The 18,341-nt window shown below is 35.0% G+C and overlaps 2 protein-coding genes across 2 annotated transcripts in view; one reads left to right on the top strand and one right to left on the bottom strand.

Annotated features, from left to right (window-relative positions):
* Positions 1-1,990: 1,990 nt before the first annotated feature.
* cpb (F-actin-capping protein subunit beta) lies at positions 1,991-7,286 on the bottom strand. Its single transcript, XM_028186406.2, has 6 exons — positions 7,128-7,286; positions 6,620-7,004; positions 5,618-5,817; positions 4,955-5,066; positions 4,035-4,193; positions 1,991-2,493 (listed from the first exon to the last, which is right to left on the bottom strand). The coding sequence occupies exons 1-5, from the start codon at positions 7,128-7,130 to the stop codon at positions 4,066-4,068; spliced, it is 828 nt and encodes a 275-aa protein (XP_028042207.1). The 5' UTR covers positions 7,131-7,286; the 3' UTR covers positions 1,991-2,493; positions 4,035-4,065.
* A 1,321-nt stretch (positions 7,287-8,607) lies between these two features.
* aPKC (protein kinase C iota type) overlaps positions 8,608-18,341 on the top strand; it is a 227,409-nt gene continuing 217,675 nt past the window's right edge. The window contains exons 1-3 of the mRNA XM_089736632.1: positions 8,608-9,215; positions 10,324-10,522; positions 13,306-13,426. Of these exons, the coding sequence (XP_089592758.1) occupies positions 10,361-10,522; positions 13,306-13,426 (283 nt within the window). The 5' untranslated portion in view covers positions 8,608-9,215; positions 10,324-10,360. The remainder of the gene's footprint in view (positions 9,216-10,323; positions 10,523-13,305; positions 13,427-18,341) is intronic.

Here is an 18,341-nt window from a genome sequence, read left to right as displayed (position 1 = left end):
TTTTAGATGAGTCTCTAAAGATATTTCGAACGTTACCAGTTACTACAGTAGATGGGACCTCTTGTGAGTCCACGCGGGTAAGCAATAAAAAAACTTAAAGTAAAATATTTTATGTACGCCTTCATATTATTATGTAATCCACCGTTATGACGTCATAAGACCGATAGCAGCATCTGTATTTGGTCCAGCATGGCTTTGCTGTACTATTGGCGTTACTGGTGTCTAGTTGAGTTGGTCCATCAGACACAGAACTGTGTCTGATGGACCGTAACCTCAACCGGTCCTCCAAGATAACAAGAAAACCAAAGGAATGAGGTATATTTAATAACAAATACACATGTATGCAAATAAACATGCTTTTATTAGTAGAGTATTTCTAAGAAGTGAAATGAATAACAGTTGTTTTGACTAGTACTATTAACAATAATATCCTTTTTTTTTGTATTTTGGAAGGCAGAGGACCTTAAACGATTTCTTGATTTTACAAAATTAAAACACAAATATTATTTCATTCGATTATTAGAAAAAAACGAATAGAGTGCAATCTCAGGTGGCTTGACCACTGATCAACGCTTTGCCGACATCACTCTGTAGCGCTCTGGCTTTACTAATTTAATCATTCGCTAAACATTCTGACTTCGCGCCCTCCAGGAAAGATGTCGTCAAATAATGGGCTGGTCCATACTGTTACCCAAAACAAATTACAATACGTGCAAATTGTGTTTAAACCAACAAATCGGGATAAGCTTAAGAATAATCGAAACTATTAGGATTTTAATTGCCAACATAACTGAATTAGAACACAATTAATTTTTAATTATCATAGATCTGAAATCGAGTGCTCAGCTGATCTGTATTCTGGCGTCTAAATTGAGATAAGTTCAACGACTATAGTATGGTCACGAATGGTGAGCTAACGCCATAACTCAAGAACTGACATGAATATTTTTTTTTTTATTGCCTAGATGTGTGGACGAGCTCACAGCCCACCTGCTGTTAAGTGATTACTGGAGCCCATAGACATCTACAACGTAAATGCGCCACACACCTTGAGATATAAGTTCTAAGGTCTCAGTATAGTTACAACGGCCGCCCCACCCTTCAAACCGAAATGCATTACTCATAAGGCGACGTGGTGAGATTACCGTAAACGATAGTAGAATACGGAAATCCACAATTTAATACAAAAAAGGCAGCGAGCCAGCGCTGTAACACATTTGTTTCGTAATTAAGATATTCCGAATCTTTTCCGATTTCCATAGTAGAACCCAATGCATAGATTATACACAATATGAGAACTAAATCTATGATCTATACCTATGGCACTAGGGTGGATCGTACTATGTGGGACGTGCAAAATTATGTGTTTTTTTTAAGCTATTGCATGCATAGCTTTTATCGCGGGCTTTGAGCGCGGCGACCAAAGCAAGAAATTCCGTAACGAAAAAAAACCTAACACCCCTCACTCCGCCTTTGTTTAATTATAATTGCTGTTGATAAGAAATGCTATGCAATAGCTTTACCGCGGCAGTCCCCGAGTGCCACACGTGTTTTTTTTTATCTGGGTAGGTTGATAAAATGCACTTGGTTTCCAAGTCTGTTTACTAATTTTATTCAAAAATTATCAAAAACAGAAATTGCTTTAAACCTGAACACATTCTCCTCCAAATTGCTAAAATTAAATTACAATGTTAATTTTATCTTTTTAAACCTTACCCTACATTAACTAAAAGACAAAAAATTACTCTTCAAGTACTAATTAGGTTTACATAGCGCATTATGTACTCTATTTTTACAAAAAAATTTTTTTACACTATTTTTTTTTTAAATCGAACACGTACTAAGGTTTTTTTCTAAATTTAGACTATTCGCAGTTATCGATGAGTCAATCATATGTAGTCCTTAAAAAATATTTAAAATTTAGGCAGAAAATTTAGTTATTAGTCAAGTTTCAATCTGCGAAATTAAGAAGAATTAAAACTTCAATCACTTGCTTCTTATTAATATATATTTTTATTTTAAGGCATAAAGCATTGAACAATTCAATCATTATACATAATTTTATTAAGCGAATTACTTAAGTTTACATTATTCTCTATACATTAACAAGAAATTTCTTTGAATTTTGACAATTTAAAAAAAAAAATTAAAGTAGGTAGGTACACTTAAAACGAAAGAGAGAAAGAGAGAGAGAGAATTCCAATGTATTTTTAATTAACTGAATAACGCCAAAATGGCCACTATTGAAGTTTATAAATCATCGAAATTGTTCTCTTTGTAAGTATGTATATATTTATTAATTTAACAAACGTAATTCTGAAGACTGTTAAAGCACCATAAACGGCCATATTTAAAATCTACATTTACACACTAACGAGACATATATACCGGGGGAATTAATGTTCATAAGTTCTCACACGTGAGGTTCGTTTCACTGTTTATCCTCTTGCAACACTTCTATCTTCGTTACATCACCGAACGTCTCCACCTCATCTGTAATTTTTTACGCGAAATATAAATACGGGTAACTCGCCTATAACACGGTACCCATAGACACAGCCCACTGAGTTTCTCGCCGGATCTTCTCAGTGGGTCGCGTTTCCGATCCGGTGGTAGATTCTGCGAAGCACTGCTCTTGCTAGGGTCAGTGTTAGCAACTCTCCGGTTTTAGCCCCGTGAGCTCACCTACAAACGTTAGGGTGAAGCTGAAATAGCCTCTCAAGGCTATCAGCTTAGGCCGGAAAAAAAATATTACACGGTAGATACGTTCCTACAAAGTTTCGTGTTTTGCGAAACCGTATTATATGACACTAGAAGTCAGTACAAAAAGGACAGTAATTTAACAATGAAACATCTCAACTACGGGCTGTATGTCATGTATTATTTTACATATTATACATAAAAAATTAGCAGAAAAATTGCGGTTATTCCCATATTATATTGTGTGTTCATAGTGCGTAATGTAATTTTCTAAATAATTTTTATAAATTAATTTATCATTAAAGTTGAAATTTAAACAAAAAAACATATCGAGGGTTGCAAGACTATTATAACATAAATGTATATAAGCGACATTTCGAATTTCCATTATTAGCATCAAAAGACGATATTTTTAATCAAATTTCAATTAAGAAGAATTCGAACGCCATTGAAATAGCTGAAGATTTTTTTTTATATTTTTCAAAAATGTAAGCCTTATATATAGCTTCCTGTACAGTTGCAAAAATGTCGCCTAAACCAAATGACCTTTCACCCCTCGATATGTGTAATTGTTGTCAAATTGTGACAAGTGACTGCGAGTGACAGTTTTACTGACGGTAGAGCTTGTGGGCCCGCACGGGTAGGTACCACCCTGCCTATTTCTACCGTGATACAGTAATGCAGCGGTCGTCGGAACTTATACCCTTGAGGCCGATATCTCAATCGACTGCGCTTTCGCAAGAAAATTTGAATATCGAAAAATTGGAAGAGAGAAAGAGAGAGTATTCTTTATTGTACACAAAAAAAAGGATTAAACAATGCGAAACATTAAATAAATAAAAAAGTACAATAGGCGGTCTTATCGCTAAGAGCGATCTCTTCCAGACAACCATAGAAACCATCATGGTGGACCAAGTTTGTTTCTATCTTTTAATATTTATAATATTTTAGTACGAAAGGAATAAATATTGCAATTATATTGAATTATGTTGAATTTTATTAAGTTTTATTTAAGTTAAGAATTGATTTATATATTTAATTTATAAACTATTTTGGCAGAATAAATGTATTGGTTTTAGAAGTCAATTTATATATAAATTAATTTATATATAAATTAATTTATTTTATAATTAATTTATATATAAAATTAATTTATTTTATAATTAATTTATATATAAAATTAATTTATATAGATAGTAATGTATATTTTTGATTTATTAATAATTTTAGTTGGGATAATAATTTTAATTCTAGGGGTTTTAATTGGGGTTGCTTTTTTAGGTTAAATTGTAAGTCTGTTCGTTCTAAAGTCTGCGGTCGGTGTCCGCACTCACGTGTGCCGAGCGGGGGGCGGGGGCGGCGCGCTCAGTCGTCGCGCTGCACGTGGCGGCGCTGCAGGGCGAGCGCGAGGTCGTGCTGCAGCGCGGCGGTGCGGCGCGCCACGTCCGCCGGGATCACTGACCTCAGCCCGCTCACTATATCTTTTGTTTTACCTACAAAACAAAATCATCACCTTCAGTGTCTTTTTTTATTTATTGCTTAGATGGGTGGACAAGCCACAGCCCACCTGGTGTTAAGTAGTTACTGGATCCCATAGACATTTACAACGTAAATGCACCACCCACTTTGAGATATAAGTTATAAGGTCTCAGTATAGCTACAACGGCTGCCCCACCCTTCAAGCCGAAACGCACTACTGCTTCACGGCAGAAATAGGCAGGGTGATGGTACCTACCCGTGCGGACACACATGATGTCCTACCACCAGTAATAACGATTTTGCGGATTTGGTTTTTATTACACGATGTTATTCTTTCACCGTGGAAGTCGATCGTGAACATTTGTAAGTACATATTTCATTAGAAAAATTGGTAACCGCCTGCGGGATTCAAGCACCGGTGCATCGCTAGATACGAATGCATCGGACGTCTTATCCTTTAGGCCACGACGACTTCAAAGAGTCGCAGTCTTCGCAGAGTCCTTGACTACTTCGGTCACAGTGCAAAGAAGAATGGAAGCAACCTCGAGAGGCTTAATACGTTGGGCCGACCAGATCCGCCCTGCCCATGGTCCGACATTTCCCAACGCCCTCCACACCACCAGAAAAAGAAACAGGTGGAGAAAAATCTTACGAGAAGTAACGACATAGAAATAGTGCAATAGGGAAATAGTGCAACGGAGAATGAATTTCAAATTTGAAAGTGGCAATAACTTGTCTGTTAAATATAAAGTAATTTAAAAGGAAAAATGGATACCAAAATAAATGTCGTTAAGTGTGTTTCTGATCTTATTTTCCATGTCTTCCACCATGCGCCCAATATTTGCAATGTGCGGAGTGACATCACTTACTGTCGAGTCTTGTTCTGCCTGAAATTCAAAAGGTAATCTATAATATTAAAAGTATTACTAATATGGTATTATAATTTTAGACTAACTAGAATGGATAGAATACAGAATGAATATGATAGAGGAAGTCTGAAAGAGGAACATGGGACAGAGAAGTTAAGAAGTGTGTGTTTGGAATGGTATGGACATGTAATAAGACGAAATGACAATGAGATTGTTAAGAGAGTTTTAACTATGAATGTGCAAGGCTTTAGAGGGAGAGATAGAATAAAAAAATTGAATGGATTGAGTGAAAGATTATATTATGTGTAAGAGGGGAGTAAAGAAGAAATTGTTGATGATAGAGGAGTATGGAAGGAGAAAACATGTTGCGCCATCCCCAGGTCGCTGGGAGAAGGGCAGGAGAATGATAGTGATGATGATGGCATTATAATTTTATTAAGATTTGGGGATGCAGTACCAAAATGCAATTGTGAGGCTGCAATTGCATTGTTGTTGTTGGGTAAATATAAAAATAGAACTCCTGCACAATATTATTAAACTTTGTGCGTATAAAATAAAACAAAATTTACCTGTCTAGTCAAACTGCCGCCAAGGTTCATAGTGCCGCTGCTTTCTTTATTAGTCTGAAGCCACAACATTGCAGTCGAGGTCAACTTGTAGTGAGCATTGCGTCCTGAACTCTTCTCGATCACCTCCACTACGTGGATTGAATCCCAGCATCCTTTGATCTTTTGGGAACCATCTCCAGCTTTCTTGATTAATATTACTCCTGAAATTGTTTTATTTATTCTTGTATTTGAAATTGTTATTTTTAAATATTTAAAGGTGGACTAAGTAGTGAAATATTAGTGAATAGATTAGTATTTTATAGTAAAAGAATTAAAATAGAGTGTCAATGAAAATAATGGATGAAAAAGATGATGCAATTAAACATGAAGACTAATGTTTTATGTGAGAGATTATTTAACTAAAAGTATAAAATTATATAAAATATATATAAAAGTATATTACCAAATTAATATTATTTACTCTTTATTTAAAAGTAGTTTTTACACTTTATAGAGATCCATACCCAGTGGTAAAATGAAAGATGGCTTATATTTATTCTTAGAGATCAAACTATTTCCACAGAATTTTGTAAAAATTTGCACTGACTTAGAGATGAAAACATAACATATAGACAGTTACTTTCATACTGTTAATGATATTTGCTATAGAACTTTTAACATCAAAGAGTATAAAAGTAAATAATAAAAGTATTTAAAATTAACAATAGCTTTCTAGCAAAATTAAATTTTATGAAACTCTTTATTGATCTCTAAATTAATATCTGTCTACATATGAAAGCAAAGTGAAAATCCATTCAGAAAATCCAGAGAAGTGCTTCAACAAACAAACAGATTAATATAAAAGAACTAAAAATTGCTGGTTTCTGTTCTACTAGTCTTCTTTAGCTGCCCCCTAAAGCAATAAAAATACTATTATTACTTTTCTGTATTGCATAGCCACCCTGGAATTTACTGTTCTAATACATGTCTTTAATTTACAGAGACTAAATTAAGAGTGCTCACCTGCAAATCCATGATCCATATCCCATAGGTAGACTGAGCTGACGCCACCTTCAAAGTACATCTCTCGATATTGATCAAAGGCGAGGTTGGCATCTATTTCTAGTTTTCTCAAGCGTTCAGAGGGCATGGAGCCATCATCTAATGGTGGGTCGTAAGTATTCGACCAAGGAGACCTATATGAGTCACCGTCGCGATTGTAATCGCATAATAAATAGTCTTTCCCGTTGCTACGATCCTGAGCAATCTTTAGAGGCTGATCTACTGATGATAATAGGTCGTCACACATACTCGGAACGAGGTCTATCAAATCTGTTAAATTCTTTTCGATCTGCTGAGGGGGCAGCCTCCGCATCAAGTCCAGTGCACAATCCATTTGTTGGTCACTCTGTAACAAAATATATATGCACGATTTTAGTATAAATACTTCTTAATTTCCTTGCATTAGTCATCACAACAAATAGCTTGTTACGATATATACCAGGTCACTGGAACTGGAAAGACAACTTACCATCTTGCAGTTTTCTTATTCGGATTAACAATTAATAACAAAATAACCAAAGTAGTATAATTATTTCATTAAATTAATAACTACAAGTTTTAAAAGTCCCAACCCGAAAATGATAACTTGACGTAATTTGACACTTGAAGTTTAGTAAAGTACCTGCTTATGTAGTGGTAGTTATATTTTTCCACTGGAAAGGCGAAGGGATTAAGTTAATCATTTTAAAGTCATTTAACCTAATCTTTTGCATATTCTGTTTTATAAAAATAATATAAAGCATTTCATTTCGCTCCATATCGAATGGTGAGTAGCTATTTAGTTTAAGCGACATTTCAATTAATACGCGACATTTATTTTTATAATTAAAGGTGCATTTTATTTTGTATCATAACAACATATCGATGTTTTTAATTGAGCTTCAATTAAGTTTACCACATTCAAATAGCTGAAGAGATTTTTTTATGATATTTTTTTCAAATTTTAAACATTAAATGGCTCTCGTGTAACGTTGCAAAAATTTCGCTTAAACAGCCTTTCATCCCACCTAGGGATCATGGGTAGTTTTCCAATAACAGCACTAGAGTGCATTAAGCAGCATAATGCTCAACGTTTAATGTTCCAACTACAGCAACGCTTCGCACAATCGAGCACTCTCAAAAGTACTGCCTGTCATCAGAAATTTTATAAATGGCTCAAATAACTCATCTGTTTCATTATCATATATATTTTTAATAAATATATCACTTGATAATGAAATAATTGATTGATTTAAACTCGGAGCACTCGATAAATCATCGTTGTCACTGTCATCTGGATAAGATGATTCAATTAAAAAGTATATACATAATTTTCTTAGAACTCATTTAAAAAAAATACTCAAAACGAAAAAAAATGTTAATGAAATAATCCAAATCCAAATTACTTAAAATAACCGTAAATAGTTTTCAACAAATTATTATTGTTTACCACATTATTTATACATTAATGAGGTTGCTAGCTCCGTAAATATTATTTTTTCAACACTGAACAACAGTGCGCCCTGCTGATGCATTTGAAAACTAATTCACGTTCCAATTAAGCTTCAGCATAATTCGGCATTGTGTGCCACTGAGTCGCATTATGCTCTGTAATTGGAAAACTACCATGAAGTTGATTAATTTGGAACATTAATCAATTGGAGTAAACCTAAATCAAACGAGATGATATTGGATTAAAAAACAGTCTCAAAAACGTAGTGGTTATTTATTGAGAAACTTTTTCCAGAGATCTTGTTTCATTTTCTCAAATTTATGCATTTTTTCAGATATTAAACAGTTAATAAGCAACCATTAATACACATTTAGGACTGAATAAACACTACATTAACAAAGTAAAAGAATTCACACAACTTTGCTTCTTGAATTACCGCCAAAAAGTCTATACATAGTTTATGTATATTATAGTTAAATGTATAATCTATGGCTTGGCATGACAAAGATGCTCACCAGGACTTTTTTGGCGGGAACGCGAGGAGTGAGGTTGTGTGATTTGTTTTATTTTGTCTATTTAGTGTTTCTTCGGGTTTAAATGTGTAATAATGGTGGTTTATTAACTGTTTAACATCTGTGAAAGTGCACAAATGTAGGAAAATGAATCAAAGCCGCTGAACGTAACTTCTCGGGATCCTTCACTAAGTCCACTGAAAAAATCTCAGTAAATGACCACCATTTTGCTGAGACTATTATTCATCCCATATCATCTCATTTTATATCATTTAATTTTAACCGAGTTGATTAATGTCTCAAATTGTTCATCTTCATTTCATTTCACTCCATATTATCATTTTTCATAAAAATAAGAATATAAATTAAAATAAGTCATGACTTAAAAGTCTTAGTTACCAGGTCATAAAATTCCTAAAAAAAAAGAATGTAATAAAATGAATGACAAACGTATGTGTAGCTGTGTGTCAAACTTTTGTAAATTGTTGTTATTACTTTAAATCGTGTTGGATAAAGCGAATTAAGTTTTTGATTACTTTTATCAATGGGATTGTGTTCTTTTGAGTGCAACAGTTTATTATTATTTTTTAAATAATCATCATTAACGTAAAAGGTATGTTTGTGTACACAATAAATAGTTAATATAAATGAATCATTATATGGGAATGTTAGACAAGATCTGAAGGTGCTATTATGTGAACCTAAACAGGAAGTGAGTTCAGTTTACATAAATGGCGAGCATTAATTAAACTCACTCAATTTTTATTACTGAAGTCACTAAATTTAATTTGATCTACTGAGTTATGTGGAAGGGTGTTGAAGCCCTACAGGTGGACTGCATAACTACATTTTATTTAAATTTAAAGCTTATTCCACAATGATTGTTCGGAAAGGCACAATAGAATTTTATGAATGATTTAAATAGGTAATGTAATCAAAACATTCCTAAAAAAGAACCTCAAGAAACTGATTGTCGTATTTTGCATTTGCAAATGCAAATGCATTGAAAGAAATGAATAAATAAATGAATAATAATAGAAACATTCTAAAATAAAATTAAGTGCAATGAGAGTGCTCATGAAAATAAAACGTAGGTACATAAAATAAATAAATAATATCTCAATGAAATGGTTACTATTCTTATTAATCATTCTCTGGTTAACAGAGTTTGTGCTGCAATTTTCATGGAAAGCTGTCAAAACTAACTTTAAAGTCTTGTTGATATATAAACGCATGTCATTTTTATGACAAATTTCAATTACAAATTTTGTTTTCGTGCCCTTCAATCTACCAAATGTTTTGGTGACATTAGACATGCGATGGTTATAGAAGTATTTGTTGGAATCATTTAATACATTTTTCGTATAACTAATTTTAAAATATCTGTTTTCACACAAAAACCAATGAATCGATTTTATGAATTTTGTTATTACTTAATATTATTTAAAGCTTGGAAATGTATATAAATTTTTAGAACTCACTGCTGTGTACAGGTATTTGTCCATGAGGTATTAAATATAGACAATGCAGGCCAAAGTTTATCCCGAAAGTAATATCTAACATACTGAGCTTACTAATATTAAATTAAATGAGGGTTGGCAAAATAAATTTCAATCAGATCTCATTCTTATTTAAAAAAAAGTTTTACTTTTTAAAACTATGCCTTTGTTGTATTGTTCTCTAAATTGCCTTTATTATTAACTATCCAATTATTATTCCAGTTTCATTTACTACATATTTGGTGCCCATAAATCTGTCATGATGCCGACACAACTTGTGAATCAGGATAACCATGTAAATGATGTACGAGTGAAAACTGTCTACAATGGAGATGTGATGATTACATACATCAACCATAACATAACCTTTGAGGAGTTTACACATGAGATGGTGGCTACTTGCCGTTTTGCTCCAGATCAGGTAAATAATTATAATAAATAAATTATATTTTTTTGAATAACATTGGGACTTCAACCCAAAGTTATGAGTAGTGGAGTTCACATTCTGATGTCTGCAGTACACATGCTATAGTAGCAGTGCTTCGTTAAACATAATCTGTTGTGTTATCTCCTATAGTATAATTATTTTGTCTGTGCAGTTTGGGTTATAAAACATAGCCTGGCTAGGGCGGTGAGCATGTTGCGCTGGCGCAATGCCATGTCACTTAAAACAAATGAGTCATCGAAGGCAGGTACATGGCGGTGGGGTGGTATATGAAGGGTGGTGAGACATTGTTATGTTATGAGTCATTCGTTGTACCTACCTACAAATTATAGTACATATGTCGAAGAGAAATGTGATTTTGTGCATTCCCTCTCTGAATTTCTTTAGTGACACAATGGCTTCTCCTTTGTTTTGTACCAAAACGGCAGAATTTATTCAAATATTTTGCTTGTTGGCAAAAACATACCAGCACAAGCATGCGTTATTATCAACAATGTGTTAAAAATTTTCACTGAAATGAGAATAGATCCCGAAAAGATACAAAGTGTTAATTTTTGCTGTTCTCGTTAACTTCGTGCGGCGATATGTGGTGTAAGTGTTCGATTAGTGATTTTTTCTTTCATTTTTATCACTAACCCACATAATGAAAAAACTAAATACGTTATATTTTATATATTGTTAGCTTATACGTTATACAGGGTTACCTGAAATTCGATACATTCCCTTGGAGGGGTCAAAGTAGAGCTAATTTGCAATAGATTTTGTCATTATGGACCCTAGCCGATAGTGATTACTTTTTGAGATATTCAAATTTTTGTGCTTTTATTTTTAAATACCGATTTTAGGAAGAAAAAAAAAAAGCTCCGAAGTGAATGTCCCAGTTTGATCCTATTTTTAAATATGATCTGATATCTAACATCTCCACACTTCCTCCAAACAACAATAAGCTGTAGTAAAACTCTTAAACTTTATGTTATGAACATAAACTTGCTAGAGTTCAATAGAAAAAAATATTTAAAAGCAACTTCATATTGAATTTGATTAAAAATATTGTATGGAACGTGTCGTACAAATTATTAAAATAATTGTCCTATTTCATTAGCTGTTCAAAATGGTACGAAATATTACAGTAGTTGTTAAAATCAAAAAGTTATTTGCTAGAAAGAAACATACAGAACATCAGTAGTTTTTGGATACGTAAACTTTTTTAATGGGAAAGAAATGAAAATCGGCTGAATCTTCCCATTATTTATTCAAAATATAAAATTACAAATCCTGCTAAAAATGGGAGCCACGGATCTTTCTCTCATTACGGTAGTCTCTTCCGTTTTCGGTCTTAGTAACACGGGCTGTTAAAGTTTCTTTTATTTGTTGCACTGCGCTTAAAAATTTTTGCATGAGCTCTTCAACATTATTTATTGTGCTGTTAGCTCGGTAAACAAGCTCTTTAATGTGGCCCCAAAGGTAAAAGTCTCAAGGTGTCAAATCAGGACACCTTGCCGGCCAAGGTATTGATTGGTCCTCCTCGACCAAACCAACGCTGGGGATAATTTCGATCGAGCAAATCTCGTACTCCTCGGCGGAAATGGGCTGGGCAGCCGTCATGCTGGAAAATCATCTCCTTTCTCAATGTAAGTAGCACATCAAGCAGCAATGATGTGAAATCATCACGAAGAAAATATTCATACGTTTCGCCATTAAAATTTTGGGGTAAAAAGTAGGATCCGATGAGGCTGTCATCGATTATTCCCATCCCCATAGTAGACACAGTAGGATCCTCTTCAAACTGCGCGAGAATTTCTTCTTCATCTTCAGGAGCGTAGATGCGAGGTCTACCAGAATTACTTCGTCTTGTGTGAAAGCTTCCAGATTCTCTTAGAAGGCGGAATGCGAAAAATACGTTTAAAAAAGTTTACGTATCCAAAAACTACTGATGTTCTGTATGTTTCTTGCCTAATAATTTTTTGATTTTAAAAACTACTATAATATTTCGTACCATTTTGAACAGCTAATGAAATAGGGCAATTATTTTAGAAATTTGTACGACACGTTCCATACCATATTTTTAAGCAAATTCAATATGAAGTGGCTTTAAAAAAAAAATCTATTGAACTCTAGCGAGTTTACGTTCATAACATAAAGTTTAAGAGTGTTACTACGGCTTATTGTTATTTGGAGGAAGTGTGGAGATGTTAGATATGATATCATGTTTAAAAATAGGATCAAACTGGGACATTCACTTAGGAGCATTTTTTTTTTTGCCTAAAATCGGTATTTAAAAATAAAAGTACAAAAACTTGAATATCTCAAAAAGTAATCACTATCGGCTAGGGTCCATAATGACAAAATCTATTGCAAATAAGCTCTACTTTGACCCCTCCAAGGGAATGTATCGAATTTCAGGTAACCCTATATATCGTTAGCTTATCGACAACAATAATGCGCATCACTATGCCCGTCCATAAGGCTCGTGAGTGGAAGAGAGAGCGAAATACTCGCTTCACCGCTCCGATTTTTATGACCCAAACTGCACGGACAAAATAATTCTACTATAGTATGGCTAAGATACATTACGAATATAACAGAGAAAAAAAAAAACAATACATAGCACTGACATTGTGATACAATAGACCTACTGTAATTCATCATATCAATCTAAAACTTAAACTTTTGTAGAAATACAATTTATAGAGATTTAATTAACTAAATAAATTTAGAATTGGTACAATAGTTTTTGTCATAATTACCATTATAAATAGGTGTTTACAATGAAATGGGTGGATGAAGAAGGTGATCCCTGCACAATATCAACACAGCTAGAGCTGGATGAGTCACTGAGGCTGTACGAGTTGAACCGAGACTCCGAACTCACTGTACATGGTATGTTAATACTTTACAATTAATACAATAGAAAAATTAGATTGGGGACCAATTCTCCAAAACCTTTTTTTGGGGTTATAGAATGACGCTACTAGTCAAGCCCAGAAAATAGTTCCAGGCACTCGAGTACAGTCTGAGAGGCTGTATTATCAGCTTCCATGAAGGCTCAGCTTAAAGTTTTTTTTGTAATTGATATCGTAAAATGTTTATGACCGTTATTAGTCATTACACCGGTTATTGTTCTATAGGGTGCCCATCAGTTTCAGTGGCCTTTATGTTAAGGTTAATAAATCTAATGTTTGCTAAGTGGGAATAAGAGCTGTCATAGTTTGAGAGCATATCGCTCTCGTGTTGGAAGTTTGAACCTTTACGGGCCAGGGCGTAGACGCCTCATTGACTCGAGAATGTTCCGTTGCTTTGAAACGCTCCAATTGGAGCACACCTCTCATTTATTTCAAGTAAGAAACGTACTTACTGAAATCTGAGAAAAGGCGATTTCATTGTTAGGTCCACCGTTATCTTGGTGCGGAATCATCTCATTTTGTGAAGACATAAGTAGAAAACATTTACCAGTTCCTTTTTTTTTTAAATCACAATAAACTTTGTCAAAATCGATCCAGATCTGTTCGTACACTTTTGTTTGTTAAGGCGACATTCCAGTGATTTATGTGTCAGATGTGAAATAAAAATCGCAATAATAATATATTTAAGGTGTATACGCACTTTTTTTGTGGATTTAGAATACAATATGTTGCTTTGCGTTGGCTCATACACTGTAAAACATAGGAATCATAGTGTAGGTAAAGAACAGTCCTGCTATGTTCTTGCTCCCATCACTACATAGTATAAAACAAAGTCGCTTTCTCTGTCCCTATGTATGCTTAAATCTTTAAAACTACGCAACGGATTTTGAAGCGGTTTTTTTTAATAGATAGAGTGATTGAAGAGGAAGGTTTATATGTATAATAACATCCATTGAATAGTGGAGAAATCAATAATAAATTACAGTTTCCGAAGCGAAGCGAAGCGAAGTGAGAGCGGGTCGCTAGTTGAACTATAAGTATGTACGTGTATCCTCGAATTAACAAAGCAATGTCTTTTTCGAATCTCCAGTAATTAATGTGTATCAGAGTCGGAAGATGGCGTTAGTAATATAATACAAATGATTAAATCAGTTAGTAGGATATCTTTGGCTTAAAAAACACAGTAAGCAATTAAAATTTTTGTTTATAATACTTATGTTCGCTTAAAAACTGTCGTAATAGTAATATTTAATAATATAACAAATTTATTTGAACTTGCCATATTGTTTCTAAATGGTTAAGGTAATTGCTCAATAGAGGGCAGTACTAATCACGAAATTCTTAAAATTAAATGAAGTCAATACGTACATAATATTTGAAATAATAACTGATTTGAACTCCCGGGATTAACTCATTACTGGAGATGAGAGGATCTCAACGTTAAGCCTACCACCACTCCCCTTTAACATGAGTTCGAAGTCTCAACTATATGACATCTGTTCTAACCTTCAAAGGTTAACGCTTCGCGCTCAAAAATAGGCCGGATGTCGGCACTATAACTATGCTGAGACCTTAGAACTTATATCTCAAGGTGGATGGCGCATTTACGTTGTAGATGTCTATGGGCCCCAGTAACCACTTAACACCAGGTGGGCTGTGAGCTCGGCCACCCGTCTAAGCAATAAAAAAAGTGTAACTAGTTACCACATCGTGAATATCGCCATGTATGTCGGCTTTAGACCGAAGTCTCTGTTGCATGGGCTGGAATAATCCTGCACGCCTTGCACTCAGCCCAGAACGTTCGATTGATACGCATCCGTGACCACTAAACGCCTCAATTAGCATCAAAGCTACCAAATAGAGAAAAAGGGGGAAACGAGCAGCAGAAAGTACGTAGATAAGCGAAAACAGTGAATGCACTAATACTGTGGGTGTAGGAAGTATAGTAGCCATTTGAAATGTTAATGACTCTTCTATATAATGCATCATGAAGGATCTTCTAGCGTCAAATTTGTAAAAAGATCTAAAACTGCCACTGACAATAAGAATGTATCTATGAATAAAGCGGATGTTTTGAATGTAACGAGTTCACAACCCACTCGAAACTAAGTAACAATTGAAAAGCAATGCGATAAATCTGATTGGATTATTATAATAGAATAAACTCTGTACACAAATGGTTGCTTGCAGATATAGTCAGAAGGTAGTTGTAAAATTAAAATTACAAATGAATAACCCTCAAATATCTAAAATAAAATTGCCGTTGTTCTAAAATAGTGTCGTTAAGCAGTTTTTTTTCCTACCTATTCTAATAACCTCGAGGGGTTATTCTAGATTCACCGAGCTGGTAGGTGAGCTAACGGCGCTCAAACCGAAAGTGTTGCTAACGCTGACTCTAGCAAGAACAGTGCTTCGCTGAATCTACCACCGGATCGGAAACGCGACCCACCGAGAAGATCCGGCGAGAAACTCAGTGGGCTGTGTCTATGGGTCAATTTACTCGTCGAACCCTTCGTCGCAAGCGACCGGTTCGGCGAGGACGGTGACCGGTGTTTGAGGTACCTAAAAGTACCGATAATGGATTGGGAGGATCCGTAATGACGTGGTTATGCAGTGCTATTTTTATTTTCTACCTGTTCGCTAGTAGCCTAAAGAGCTATTCCTGCTTATTGCGGACGGATAGGTGAGCTCACGGCCTGAACCTAAGAGAATTTGCTAACACTAGCCCTAGCCAAGAGCAGTGCTTCCCAGAATCTACCCAATCTGGAATCACGACCCACTGATACGGTGGAGAAGAAACTCAGTGGACTGGTGTGATTTGAACGATGTAACTGATCTCGTGGCTTAAGGAGAGAGGCGGGATTCACTGTACCTGATGTGTAGATTCTGGTAGACTTTCAACATTAGCAACACCGTGAACTTGGCTGGCCAGACCAATAATAAACAAACAACGGTCGATTTCATGTTTACCAAAATAATATTTTCAGAAATCATTATCATAACAAATTGTGAAAAGGGAAATTTCTTCCATTCGTCTCTCGGTAAATTTGAAATTTGCTCTCCGTGCGGCGGCATTTGCATAAATGAATATTTTCGTGTCAAATACATAATTTATTCTTAAGTGTCTTTGTGGTGAAATTAGAGGAACCTTTGTCGTAATGAATTGAATCGGCTATTATGTGTTTTCGCCACGAGCACGAAGTTCAAGAACGGTGACGTCATAATACCGTTAGTGAAAAGGGTCACGTGACTCGGGAGAAAACTGTAAAAGAAACGAAAGATTAAATGTGTAGAATACGGTTCACCAAAGTTTCCTCAAAACCAATTCGTTAAACCGCGTTAAAACATGTTTTCCTTATAGCTTGGGCTTGATTCCGCGCATCTGCACAATATTATTCTTTGGCCAATAGTACCGGGTACACCTCATATATTGTTCACTTATCGGTTCCATTCTGCACATTCTGTATGTTTACCCGGCCGGGCGTACTTTTGCCATAAAATCCTTATCTGCCCGCATTGCGAATCCGGTTGCGGCCATTTCCATATTCAGATTGGCGTTTCGACGACGGATATTTCGGATTTTTTTTTTCTCTCTATATCTGTTGTCCGTGATCAGTAGACGGCCAGTCACGTCCGTTCGGGATACTCTCTGGGTAATGTTTCTGTGTTGGCTTTGTTTCTTTATCCGCTATTGTTCGGTTCTTCGATGTTGCTTTAGTGAAGTTTCAATTGTGTCTTTGGACAGATTTTATTTACGATATAATTAGCTACGTCCATGCAATGATATGTGATGTTTTGTTGGACACGTGGCTAATTCATTAAGCGGAAGTTTTTAAATGTGTACCCGGTAATTGCAAGTTTTATTTTTATTCCTTTGTGTTCCGGTTTAGCCAACCACAAAGAATGGCATAGAAATAAGCGATTTTAAGAACACGGTTTATCCAATCAAACATTTAAATTTTTCTGATTTGAAACAAGTTTGAAAATATGAATGAAAGCGAAATTGCTTGTGATTTATGATTTCTTACACATCACCTCCATTATTCTGTTTATATTAGTCACGAAACAGCACAATAGCCGATGATAGCCACTTCAACACAAGGATCTACAGCAAGAGACTACAGCAAAAAAAAGTTAATAAAAATAGCTATGTAGCCAGTAGGTGTTTGAAACTGTAATTTCGCTCGTTCATTATTGTATGTTAAATGGGGAAAAATTATTATGTATTATATTGCATTTTTTACAAATTGGAAGCAAATTGGCGGAAATAAACTAACATCTTGGTTTGTTGAAAGTCGTATGCAAATATAGCAGAATGATATCTACTCAAGATTTGTTTGTAAGTAAGGCTTTGTATATATTGTAATTTTTTTCTTTCTTGTCTCATAACAATTTTAGTGTATAAAAATTGCTTTAAGCATAGGTTTTTGTTGTGCGTGAAATTTAAGTATTCGACCCGCATATTTGTTGAGGCACGTGTTGTGTGCTTTTTTATTTTTTAATTTATTGCTTAGATGTGTGGACGAGCCCACAGCCCACCTGGTGTTAAGCGGTTAGTGGAGCCCATAGACATCTACAACGTAAATGCGCCACCCACCTTGAGATATAAGTTCTAAGGTCTCAAGTATAGTTACAACGGCTCTCCCTACCCTTCACACCGAGACGCATTACTGCATCACGGCAGAAATAGGTGGGGTGGTGGTACCTACCCGCACGGACTCAAAAGAGGTCCTACCAGTAAAGTCGTTTGCTGTCGTCAAAGTGCACCGAAAGAAATAGCGCATGTATTTCACTTCCATCCCAAACATGCAATCAGCAAAAAATTGACGAATCCCTCGTGCTAGACAGACATAAAGAACAATGCACCACCGGTTTGAACGATTACAGTGATT

The sequence above is a fragment of the Bombyx mandarina genome, chromosome 03 (assembly GCF_030267445.1).
Source record: "Bombyx mandarina strain Sakado chromosome 03, ASM3026744v2".
NCBI classification, from domain to species: Eukaryota; Metazoa; Arthropoda; class Insecta; order Lepidoptera; family Bombycidae; genus Bombyx; species Bombyx mandarina.
Note: the sequence above shows the minus strand (reverse complement) of the source record. Positions and strands in the feature narration are given on the sequence as shown.